The sequence below is a fragment of the Aethalodelphis obliquidens genome, unplaced genomic scaffold, assembly GCF_003676395.1.
Source record: "Aethalodelphis obliquidens isolate GAN/ISIS:26980383/991018 unplaced genomic scaffold, ASM367639v1 scaffold31, whole genome shotgun sequence".
NCBI classification, from domain to species: domain Eukaryota; kingdom Metazoa; phylum Chordata; class Mammalia; order Artiodactyla; family Delphinidae; genus Aethalodelphis; species Aethalodelphis obliquidens.
Window position 1 is genome coordinate 5,574,863 of NW_020837975.1, and position 12,724 is coordinate 5,587,586.

General features: G+C 43.9%; 1 protein-coding gene across 2 annotated transcripts in view; it reads left to right on the forward strand.

Annotated features, from left to right (window-relative positions):
- GCLC (glutamate-cysteine ligase catalytic subunit) overlaps positions 1–11,623 on the forward strand; it is a 38,976-nt gene extending 27,353 nt beyond the window's left edge. Inside the window, exons 7-16 of one of the 2 annotated variants that reach the window (XM_027126901.1) lie at positions 802–876; positions 1,349–1,465; positions 2,560–2,698; positions 3,120–3,232; positions 3,712–3,804; positions 4,102–4,206; positions 8,502–8,583; positions 8,660–8,763; positions 8,854–8,974; positions 10,016–11,623. In XM_027126901.1, the coding sequence (XP_026982702.1) occupies positions 802–876; positions 1,349–1,465; positions 2,560–2,698; positions 3,120–3,232; positions 3,712–3,804; positions 4,102–4,206; positions 8,502–8,583; positions 8,660–8,763; positions 8,854–8,974; positions 10,016–10,227 (1,161 nt within the window). In that variant the 3' untranslated portion in view covers positions 10,228–11,623. The remainder of the gene's footprint in view (positions 1–801; positions 877–1,348; positions 1,466–2,559; positions 2,699–3,119; positions 3,233–3,711; positions 3,805–4,101; positions 4,207–8,501; positions 8,584–8,659; positions 8,764–8,853; positions 8,975–10,015) is intronic. The other variant, XM_027126902.1, reaches the window with a different exon arrangement.
- Positions 11,624–12,724: the final 1,101 nt, after the last annotated feature.

Below are 12,724 nucleotides of genomic sequence, written 5' to 3' on the forward strand. Positions count from 1 at the left end.
TTGCACTAATCAATTACGTGATCTCCTTCTCTGCCTAACTCTTAAGTCCTACTTACCCGTCTTGTGCGGGCTTCCTGGGCAATCTGCCCTTCTTAGTACATCATCTGGGCCTCCTCCCCAAATACTTCTCCAGCTCAGATTTTTCTTCCTGGCCCCAGCCCTGGAGACCAAGCCGCTTACAGGGCTGTTCCGCTCTTCCTTGGCCTCATAAGCCCATTGTGTCTTGGCGCCGCTGCTTCCCATCTGTCCGAGGAGCACCAAGGCCAAAACCCAGGTCACTCCTCACTCCGCTGTGCCCACTGGTCACCAGGCCTGCTTTGGCCCTGCTGTGCCTCTTCCCACCAGACTTCCTCAGTTTTTTCCTGGACAGTTGCAGTGTTTTAACTGCCCTCTCTTCCTTCCTCCAGTCCTGCCCCCTTCCGAGCTATCCCCCACTGTGCCACCAGTGAACTCTGAAACCCGTCCTTCGCATCTCCGGATCCCCCTTTTGTACCAAAATGTATACAAGCCCACAGATGTGGATGGGCAGCTGTAGAAGGAAATAAGTCAGTGGAAGAGGAAACGCCTGGCTGAACTTCATTGTTAATCTAGTTCTTATTTATAGTAGATGTGAACATGATTAAAGCCATTTTCTAGCAAAATTCATCCGAGACAGCTCTTAAAACTCCTGTGTTCAATGTTGTCATCAACGGAATGACCATCACATGCCATGACCAACCACCTTCCTTCTCAGACTTGGCTCCTTGTGGAGGATGGTACTGATTTTGTGTTGTTGTTTAATAACTTGGGATTCTTAAACAGGTAACGTTCCAAGCCTGCAGCATATCTGAGGCCAGATACCTTTATGATCAGTTGGCCACTATCTGCCCAATTGTCGTAAGTAGAAATCACACCTAATTTTAACTACTTCTTTGTATAAAATAAAGACTGCACGTGCAAAATTTGCTGACCATGTACTATTTAAGTCCCGTTAAGACTTCATTTAGAACTGAACTAACATGAATAATATGCAGACTTAGAGCTAATGGATAAGAGTCTAAGCTGTAGAGTTTACCGTTGCCAGTAAGGCATTTTTGTGTTGAAGTGTCGAGCTTGAGCGTAGCCGTTTTCCCCCTCCCATCCCGCCTGTCCTCACGGTATAGAGAAGATGATTTAAAAGAATCAGAGGCAAGGATTGGAGTCACTTCTGGTGTATTTCACCATGAGAAGGCAGGTGCAGTAGATGTAGTAGAAATCTGTAGGGGTTGCATAAACTGATTCTTCCAGACCAGAGGTAACTGCATGAAGCTTTTTTCAGCATGTAAATGACACTTTGAACTTGCAGGTGCTGACTTCTGTTTGTTTTTAGATGGCTTTGAGCGCTGCGTCTCCTTTTTACCGAGGCTATGTGTCAGACATTGATTGTCGCTGGGGCGTGATTTCTGCATCTGTAGATGATAGAACTCGGGAGGAGAGAGGACTGGAGGTGGGAGTGATTTTCCTTAATAGTCTTTTAAGTCCAGCAGGTAAAATGGGGATATTGTCACTGCTTACAGTTTTGAAGTCGCCCTTAAATTTTTATCCTGAGTGGGTTAGTCACACATGGGAAGAAGCTGACAGGTTATCAACCTGTCTTTGGCTCCACAATGTGTGTTTGGGGTGAGAATGTAGGAAATGTGATTTGGTTGGCGGCGGGGTGGGGGGGGGGGGCGGCGTTCAAGTTAATTTTCATCATTTGTTGGAACCAGTACTTGTTTTTACCTTCTAAAATTAGTAGTACAAGTTTTCTATATTTTGGGAGTCAGTGCTGATGGCTGTTTTTACCAGAAAGCTTTTCGGTGCTACGTGAGTGCTTTGTCTGTGGTGCTCTCTGTTGTGGAAAGTGTCATCTGTTGTCAGGTTCTTTGGCCTGTTACAGAGGGTTAGGTTTGCCTAATGAGGTAGGTTTGCGCCTCTTGTTTGCATGTTGAACTGCATCTCTCCAACCGAGACTGTGCGTCAGAACCACCTATAGAGATCTTTAAAAATAAGTACCCAGGCCCACCCTAGCCCAGTGAGTAAGTATGTCCAGAACTGGGACCTAGACATACATGTTACTAAAGGAGCCCTCACAGGTGATTCTGATGTTCTCGACTGGGCTGCCCTATTGATGCTCTGCTCTTTGTGTAATTGTTCATAAATTGTTGAACATGCCTTCTAAGTAGAAATAAACTTTAAAGCAGAAATCATTTTAATAGCTTTGTTTTACATTATAGTTTTATAGTTTTGCTTTCAACATTTTATTTTCCTATCTTAATGAGAATGAAGGTGATCCACTTTCAAAAAAAGAAAAAGAAATATAGATATATTTAAGTCATGTCAGAAAACAGACTACTTAAATTGTCTCCAGATTTTTTTTTAATATAATTTTTCTAATACTTTTCAGGATTAACTAGCTTTTTTTCGGGATCTCATGTTCAGGTTGGACAGTTTTATGTAATTACATATATAGTATATAGGCTTTTAATATAATTATTTGGGGCGTTAGTTTGTTTCCACATCATTTTATATGGCATTCATTTGTATTTTTTTCAATTTTAGCCGCTGAAGAACAACCACTATAGGATCAGTAAGTCCCGATATGATTCAATAGACAGTTACTTATCTGAGTGCGGTGAGAAATATAATGACATCGACCTGACGAAACACAAAGAAATCTATGAACAGCTGTTGCAGGAAGGTGAGCCTCTGTTCCTTTTGTCTAGATTTGATTGTAAGCCTTTAGTTCTTCAAAGCCCTTTTATATTCCTTTGCTGACTCCTGGCCTGGCTTCTATTTTTAGTGTGAAGTCTCTTAACTTTTCTCATGAGGCTGCTTGTTCTTAAAGTTTCAAGTTCCAGATACTTGTGAGATCTTGACTTTTAGCAAAAGGAGCTGACTTTGGAGGTCTGTCCCTTGGTCCACAGCTCTGCCCCCACGGGCGTTGGGTAAGGAGCGAACACACTCCATAGGATAAAATCCTGGGAGACACGAGAATCCTGCACAGCCCAGCCATTTCTTAAGCTTCTAGATGCCCTTTCTTCAGACTTCCCGAGCTGTCCTGCCATCTTTCTGGGCATGGAGAACAGCTCTGATGTGAGTGGTGTGACCTCTCTCTGCAGGCATCGATCATCTCCTGGCCCAGCACGTGGCTCATCTCTTCATTAGAGACCCGCTGACTCTGTTTGAAGAGAAAATCCACCTGGACGATGCCAACGAGTCCGACCATTTCGAGGTATCTGCTCCTCTTTGAAGGTGTTGCACTTCACTATCCAGGGTGGAGGCCGTTGTCTGGAGGGGCAAGGAGTTGATGACAGTAGAAGCCTTCTATGACCTCCATGACCCCGTGCAGCAAAGATTTTAAATTGGTTCAAGTACCCTTATTTTATGATTCTTACTCTCCGGTTCTGCATTTTTCATTCAGTATTTTCTCTTATTTTCATAGCGATGAAAAATGCAAATATGCGGCACAGGAAAATAACACGACCGCTTCTTTCAGGACTGCTGTCGTGTCGCCTGACTTCCGTTAAGCACTTGCTGTTTTGTCTCCCTAGCAGGTCATGCTCCACGAAAATCTTAAATTGTACCTTTTTGTATTTGTAAATTGAAGAGTATTTGGTATGGACAGTAAACAGTCTGCTTCACGTATTAAATATCAAATCATCTTAATACCTTACTGGAAAATGGGTTTTATTCTCTGCTTTTTGAATACAGAATATTCAGTCCACAAATTGGCAGACAATGCGATTTAAACCTCCTCCTCCAAACTCCGACATTGGATGGAGAGTGGAATTCCGGCCCATGGAGGTACGCAGCCCGTCGGCAGGAACCGACTTGGACGCACCCGTTCCCAGACACCTGCCACCCACCCGCACCCTTGTCAGAAGCTCGGGTTACTTGGAAGGCAGCACAGATCACGTGTGTGTGTGTTACACGCAAGTGCAGCAGCTCGGGAGGACTGCTTCTGAGAATAGATTGTGGGCAGAGGCTTCCAGACCCAGGTGGGAGGTTAGGAGATGCTTGGGAAAGACATGACCCTCAGGGGCCTCGCAGGGAGGAGCTGTTTGCATGGTGGGCCCCTAATGTCTCGGGCCCCGTGTCCAGGTTCAGTTGACAGACTTCGAGAACTCCGCGTACGTGGTGTTCGTGGTGCTGCTCACCAGGGTGATCCTTTCCTACAAACTGGACTTTCTCATCCCGCTGTCAAAGGTAAGGATGAGTTTCAGTGTAGGGCTGGGTGTCTGTAGGTTATCATCCATTGCTCATTTATGTATAATAATTGTTTCAACTCTGACCTCACTTAGGATTGTTCCTCCCTTAGAATAAAATGCTCTCCTTCCACCCTTTTTTTTTTTTTTTCTTTTTTTCTTTTTAAACCTAAGTTTATGCTATAGATTTTGGTACCGTTTTGGTGGAGACTCCTGGAAAAAAATGTTAATAGTAGCTCCTTACTCAGCCCATTTGGAAGACATTTAGGGTTGCATTTGAACAATCTCTAGTTTCTAGAGGCTTTTGACTCAAGATGATGGCGGGAGGGATTCCCACAAATGGGTTTTGTCCTGTCCAGTCCCAGGCCGATCACGATATTAGACTCAGGACGGAGGGACGCGTAACTTTGGTAGTGCAGGGAATGGAACCAAACTGGAGAGGTTTCTGAAGAACATAGTTGGCGCTGCACTACTGGAAAAACAAATCTGAATCAGCCTCAGCCCAACAAAAACCAAGAAGGAGCTTTCTGGAAGCAGTTTCCCGGCAGAGCCTTGGAACAGTTCCAGGCTGTGAGGCAGCAAGGCTGGGGGCCGCGGGGCAGTAGCCAAGTGAGTATAGAGACCTTTGCTTCCTGGCCGGTGGGTCTCTTGGCACAGAGAGTGGCTGGGAAAGGCTGCCGGGCGGAGTGAGGGTCTGCCGGGGCTCAGGGCTGGAGGGAAGAGAAGCAGAGCTGCCCTGTCCCAACACACACACACACCCTGAATGTGGTACAGCCACTTGAGAGATGAACGCACATAAGGAGGGTTCACGTGAGCTGCCAGTTTATGAAATACACTTGACATGCGTGTAACTTATAGTCAGTTCCTCCGTATCTGAGAATTCAACCAGCAGCAGATCATGGAATACTGTAGTATTTACTGCTGGAAAAATCCTCATATAGGTGGACCCACATTGTTCTGGGGTCAGATATAGATGTCTGAAAGTCAGTATAAAATTGAAAACTTTTAAAGAGAAGAGCCCATGGGCCTGCAGAGTATATTATCCTCAGTGAAATACAGTTAATTTTTTTTTTTTTTTTTTGGCCGTGTAGCATGTGGAATCTTACTTGCCTGACCAGGGATCAAACCTGCACCCCCTGCAGTGGAAGTCCAGAGTCTTAACCCCTGGACCGCCAGGGAAGTCCCAAAACACAGTTAATGTAGAAACTGGAAAGGATTTTAAAATAAATTCTCATTAGTGCCCTCGAAGAAATTCTAGAGAAAGGTCACATCTTAAATAAACAAGCCCTGTGGACCAAAGAACATTTGGAAAGTAAGAGTTCTCAGAAACAAGGGACGTGGTAGCCACACTCAGTATGCTCACCAGTAAGCAGGTGTGGTTGAAGACCAAAGTCTGTGATTCAGGGGAACCAAACTGAGATTCATCCCAGCAGGTTGGCAAAGAAACAGAGATTATGGGGAAAAGGATGAGAGGATTTCTCTGGAAAGTTCAGGGTTTGTATCAAAATTTAGAAGAAGAGAACAGTCTATACAAAAGAGATGTGAGATACAAGAAAGAAAAGAAAGAAATAGAATTTCCCCTGAGTGAGAGTCCACTGAGGATGAGACAGAATTATTCAAAGAAGAGCCCAAGTCTAGGAATTTCTGAATCTCAAAGAGAAGATCAGTTGTCCAGACAGGAGAGGAAATTAGGATACCTGAACTTCCTGCCAAGAGGGAGAAGAAAATCAATTGATATCATTTCTCATCTACAACATTAAACGCTAGAAGAGATGGCGAGAGGTCTACAGAATCCGAAGGGTAAAGAATTAGAACCATGCCAGTCAAACTGGTCTTTAAATTGCAAGTGATTCTAACAAAAAAGATCAAATTAGGGCTAAATTAAGCCCGAAATCTTATCTAGCAAGGGGATAGTGGAAGGAGGGGAATGGTAGATACTTCTTAATGCTTGACATTTGGAGAGAGAATTTCAAAACTACTTGTCTAAAAGTAAGAAAGACCACTAATAGTGTAGAAATAGGATTTGTCGCCTCTAATCTCCTAGCTAAAGAGGTGGGAAAAAAAACAAAGCTTCCTGGTGCCACAAAAGTGGGTCTGGGGCCATGGGCGTGATAAGACATTATGGTCCAGAGAACATACAGTGGTAAAATAAGATGAAAACAAATTTGAATAGACTAAATTCTCCTATTCAAAAGCTAAAATGGGTGATATAAAATAGCAATGTAATGGTACATGTTGTTTGCATAAGATATACTTAAAACAAGGACAGATGTTGACAGTAAAGAGCTCCATATGACCTCTTAACAATTCAGGAAGGGCAAAGTCTTAACAGACAAAATGTGAGTAGGTCTTAAATAAGATACAGGAAACAATTTTATATACTCTTTTCAAGATAACATTAGAGACATTTTCTTTTTTTTAACATAAAGTGTAGCAAACATTTCTCAGCAGCATAAGAAGAATTTAAAGGCACTGTAGTACGGTGGGTAAGATGTGGCTTCCGGGTGAGCACTCAATTCATAAATCACTTGCACTACTTACTAGCTTTTTCACCTGGACAAGTTAGTTGTCCTCTCAGTGCCCCAGTCCGCAGGTGTAGAACAGAGACACATGGGCTGTCGTAAGGCCATGTGGGGTTCGTGGAGTAAGTCACTTAGCAGAGTTTCTGGCGTGTTACTCAGTAACTGACAGGCCATATAATCAAAGGATGAGAAAGGCCACAGGAGAATTAAATGACACAGTTAATAAGCTTGGTTGTGTCGCCTGATCACAAATCTTATACCATGGCACACCTTTTTTAAATGCCCTGAGGAAGAATAACAAAAATTAATTAAGGAAAATTTTCACTTCTCAGAAGTAGACACTGTATAGGATACATTCCCACCAAAGTTGAACAAGAAAATGTTCAGGAAACATTTAACTATTGGAAATTTTAAATCGTTTTCCTAGTAGGTTCTAGATTAAGTCAAAACTAGAATTATAGATGCAAACTAGTATATATAGAATGGGTAAACAACAAGGTCCTACTGTATAGCACAGGGAACTATATTCAGTATCCTGTGATAAACCATATGGAAAAGAATACATATGTGTATAAGTAAGTCACTGCTGTACAGCACAAATTAACACAATATTGTAAATCAACTATACTTCAATAACATTTTTTTTAAAAAACTAGAATTATAGATTGTTTAGGAAAATGATGCCAGCAAAGATAATTTCTAAGGGAAAATCACAGCTTTAAGTACTATAAACAGAAATATTAAAAATAAACCTAAGTAACTAAATAAGAATCTAAAGAGCTGTAGTAAAATTACAGCTTTTTTAAAGGAATTCATAAAGGCAGAAATTAAAACTGGTGATCTTTGTGAGTTTTTGTCAAGACTAAGAAAAATACAAACGTTATTAGAAATGAAGCCAGATGTTCCTAGCCAGGATAGAATTTGAGATTGCTTGAATATGTTCCTGCATCTAGATTAATCCGAAGGTCATATGTGCCTTAAAACAAACAAAATAATGATAGGAATTGATCAGTGTGAGGGGGCAAAGCTAAGTAACCAAAGACTCTGCACTGACCATCCCTCTTCAACATGACCTCTGACTTGTGTCTGTTTTGAATATGGAGAGTCCCCTAAGATTTCATTATAGAAATAAGGGACTACTACTAAAAAGTTTTAAAAGCTCTACTTTGAGGGTCTTAAAAAGTCATTGGAGAAATGGAGAATTCACAAATAGGGCTTGGGGTCTCCTGAGGGAGTGGGCACGGCAGAGCCGCAGGTGGGCAGGTAGCATCGGTGACCTGCCCTGGGAGGGGTCACCTTATTCCAGATCCCACAGCCCGCCTATGAGGCAGCAAAGCCCCAGAGGCAGGGAGGGCACAGCCCTCAACTCCAGGTGGCAGGAGAGGCAGGAGCGTGAGTCTGGGCTGTGAGGAGGGACCAGCCCCCTGACCTCCCAATGCCATAGATTCATCCCAGGGTGTCTCAAGGGACCTCGAGATGTGGGCGGCCTACATGAGTGTAAGTTTCGCATTGATTTTTAAGGTAAGCTTCTCTTAGAATTGCCCCATTGTTATTAAAAAGCACATCCCAGCAGTCTGGGGTTGAGGGACACAGCCCCACATGACAGTGCAAAGTTTTATCTTGCCGCCAGCAAGTGCTGGCTGTGGGAGGCTTCTTCCCAGATGGGTCCAGACCGCGAGGTGAGCGAGGCACCACAGCCCCCAAATGCGCCGGAGCGGGAGTGCCCTGACTTTGGCAATGTTCTCACTTGGCTGCGATGGTTTTCCTCCCTCAGGTTGATGAGAACATGAAAGTAGCACAGAAGCGAGATGCCGTCCTGCAGGGATTGTTTTATTTCAGAAAAGATATTTGCAAAGGTACTGCCTTCTCTTGCATTTTTGGGGTCCCTGTAGGCCACACGGGCCGCTAACACCCTCTGCGCCCCTCTGGCAGGTGGCAACGCCATGGTGGACGGCCGCAGCAAGACCACGGGCAGCACCGAGCCAGCAGCCGAGGAGTACGCACTCATGACCATCGACACCATCATCAACGGCAAAGTAGGGCCCGCGCCCCAGCTACCCCGCCCCTCCCCCACCCCACCCCCCGCCCCCGGGGAGTCGGATGACAGCGCACCCCGCTTCTTGCAGGAAGGCATGTTCCCCGGGCTGATCCCCATCCTGAACTCTTACTTGGAAAACATGGAGGTGGACGTGGACACCAGATGCAGTATTCTGAACTACCTGAAGCTGATTAAGAAGAGAGCATCCGGTATGGCATTCTGCACTTTGCTTTTTTAAAAATCTCTTAACGTAGGCAGAACCTCACAATCTTACAATATTCAGTTTTTAAAGCAGTCTTTTATTAAAGTATATGGTATCCTAAATCAATGAACTTTCCCACATTGTACCGTCTCGGCGGTTGGATGCACCTTGTAATCTTTGACAGTCACGGTTTGATTAGCAGTGCTTTTGTTCTTACTGGTTCGTACAATAACGCTGCATCTTTAAGCCGATGGCCTCTTAGGCAACGAAATACAGTATCTGGATTGCCTGTTCGACATTTATGCCCGACTGTGTGTGTCGTGAGGCACCCTGGGCTCTTTGCACAGTGAGTCTAAGCCAGTCCTCAGGTTAACTAATAGCACAGCTAAGACGGTGGCCCTCCAGCCTGCCTCCCTACAGGAGTGCCCTGGAACCCCACTTTCTCAGCTTTGAGATCATGGTGGCTGGGGAGCTGTCAGTCGTGACTAAGAGGACAGTAGCAGTGGCATCTGTATTTTGCTCGAGGCTTCTGTAAAATTTCCAGATCCACAAAGGATATACCCCACCCCCCAAATGCTGTATCTGCCAGTTTCTGTCTTCATGCATCTACTTCTCATTATTCTCTCCGCCTCTTTGATCAGATGGCTCTGGGGAACTCGGGGGCCCTCCTGTCCCGGGGCAGTCTCGTGACATGGGCATGGGCAGGACTTGGCCAGACGGGAGAACTCGGGCTCTAGTCCACACACATTGGCTCCCGTGTCTTAGAGCCGACAGCATCACCATGTGGGTGGCATCTAACAGGTCCCATAGCAGTGAGACGTGTGTGTTCTCACTGCCTGCCTACAACATGAAACCCTTCCCCAGGAGGAAGCCACATAATACAGCTCGTTCCTGGCCCCTGCCATGTGGCTACACCAGAAGGCCACACTGATTCTTCTTCAGGATTGTATTATGTAGGCCAATAAATGTCAACTTACGAAAGAAAAAGACCAAACAAAAAAAAAAAACACTACCATTAAGTTGTTAAAAAAAAAAAATTTTTTTTCAGGAGAATTAATGACAGTTGCCAGATGGATGAGGGAGTTCATCGCAAACCATCCAGACTACAAGCAAGACAGTGTAATAACTGACGAGATGAACTACAGCCTTCTTTTAAAGTGTAACCAGATCGCAAATGAATTATGTGAGTGCCCAGAGTTACTTGGACCAGCATTTAGGAAAGTAAAGTACAGTGGAAGTAAAACTGACTCTTCCAACTAGACGTCCTGCAGAAGGAGAAATGCTTCACCGTGTTAGTGAAGGACTGACCACAGGATCAGCCCGTGTGCATGGTGTGAGGACCAGATAATAGCACTGCACTGTTTCTTGCGCTGCTCGGCAGAAGTGGGTTTAGGCAAATCTAGAGTTTATACAGTGTACATGTACATAGTAAAGTATTTTTATGATTAACAATGTATTTTAATAACACTGTATCTAAAGTCATTTGTGAGCTGGCTTGTACATTTTTCAGTTCTGACTCTGGAGCAACTACTGTGGAAACGGTTTTGTAAATGTAACTTACTGATAACTATATCTGCATTCCAGAGTTTAAAATGTTTACTGTAAATTTTGGGGTTTTTTTAAAAGACTTTACCTGGACCTGATTCACTGAAATCTATCACTTCACCTTGAAAACAGTTTGTCCTGCTAATTTTCTTTGAGTCCTCTCCTTTGGCATATACATGAAATCACTATTGAATCCACCAAAGTGCTTTAAGGGGAAGCTTAGATTTCCGGCACCTTATCTATGACGATTCTTTTGTAATTGGAATAGCTAACCCCTCGGTAACCCTGTCCCAAGCTTTTCCCACTAAACAGAACCCACTGAACTGACAGTACTTTCTGTCTACGTTTGCTAATTTTGGCATCAAGTTTGAAGACAACTCTGGAGAAAGACTCTGAGTTCACGTGTAGTGATTATTGGGGGTAATTTTTTTATGGAAAAAGGGGAGAATTGTTTTTCTTCTTGTACATACCAAGAGTAACGTCAAAAATGCCACCAGCTCTTCTGTTGTGGTCACCTGTTTATTCTGATTGCGGCTATCTACTTAAATTTTCAAATCAAACGCAGCTGCTGAAGTTTCTGTTTTGCTACTTTTTCTCTAGTTTCCAGTAAGCATATTACAGACATTCTTCTAAAAGCCATTCATTCTAGATTTTACCTGGGGATTATTCTACATACTACTTACCTTCTCTGTGAAACTCATAAATTAATCATGATATGCACTAAGTTTTGTGAATCAGGACCCTAAATGTTTAATTGTAAATAATTTAAGTTTCACAGAATTGTTAGAGCTTTTTGTTGAAGTTTTTTTTCCCCAATTAGTTAAAAGTCTTAAAACTGCTTCTGAAAAAACTATGTATAGTAGATTATGCAAACTTTACAGGCATAAATATCTGAACTGTCATGCTAATTTTAAGAAATGGCCATAAGCTTGAGCTAAACCTGTTTGTGTATAGATACTAGGGTTTGTGCTATATTTCATACATGCATTTTGGAGGATTAAAGAACACCTGGTTTTCCTTTGCAATTTGCTTGTGTAAATTCAGTTTGTAAAAAGGCAGTAAAGTGTTTGTGGTATGAGGAAATAAAAGAATGGAATTGGCATTGTGAAAACTCTTGAATGTGTGAGTTCTACAACTAAACGGATGGTGGTGAGGGTGGTTTTTTTTTAATTAGCCCAGATATGCCAGGAAATAATTTCTTCATCATGATCCTCAGCTCCTTCTAGAAAGACTCATAGTGATGAAAACAGATGCCTCACCTCCCTAGTAGCTGTCAACCCCTGTGGGGAGAGGAGAAATGACCACTGGAAGTGAATTTTTCTTCTACTCCAAACTGTCGCTGTGCCAAGTCAGTGGTCACATGGTGAGTTACAGGTAAATCGGGCTGTGTGCGCACTGGGGTGCTGTCCTGCTCAGACTGGCTCAGCAGGCCCTGCAGAGAACTGTTTCCAACCCATGTCTTTGGACTCACATCCCTCTACTACCCCCAACCCCTAGTTCATCTTGTCCACCCACTTTTCTCAGCTTCATCTGCTTGTCTACTTTTAACTGAACGATCCTAGGGCGGGGTCATTGTCAAACTAATCTGCATACATGTCTCTTACTGAAGTGCACCTCTGGCTCTGTGGGCCTGACATGGGGGCCCACGTTCCTGCATTTCTAAGAGGCCCCCAGGTAATGCTGACGCTGCTGGTGTGTGGGCCACGTCAAGTAACAAGGACTTAGATCATTTCTGTACCTCAGACACAAATCAATTCTAAGTCTCAAATGACACTGGTCTTCAATTCGAATGTGTGTTTATCTGAAAACCAAATAACGGCACCCTATCTATATCCAAGACAGAAAGTACCACCTTTCATAAGCTTTCCTGCTGAACTCAGCTGAGGGTTCAGGGCTTTGGGAACAGAACGATGAACACTGAGATAAGCAAAGAGGGCCTTTTCCTTGGTGGAAATAGCTGCGGCTGAGCCCAGACCCTCACTTAGAACACAACTGGCCCTAACTTAACCCATCCAGTCTCCTGGATTAACAAGCGGTTTCCTCCTGGTCCCAGGCTGCCTCTGCCCCTGCCACCGGCTCCTCCCTGAGGCTGTTTGTGAGCCTTCTGTCCCTCAGTGGAGGGAGCTGGCCTTAGCCACCGCCTTCTAAACCACCTACATGAAAGTTAACTAAGAGTGGAAAGTGTGGAAACCCAGGATGTGGTGAGAGGCCA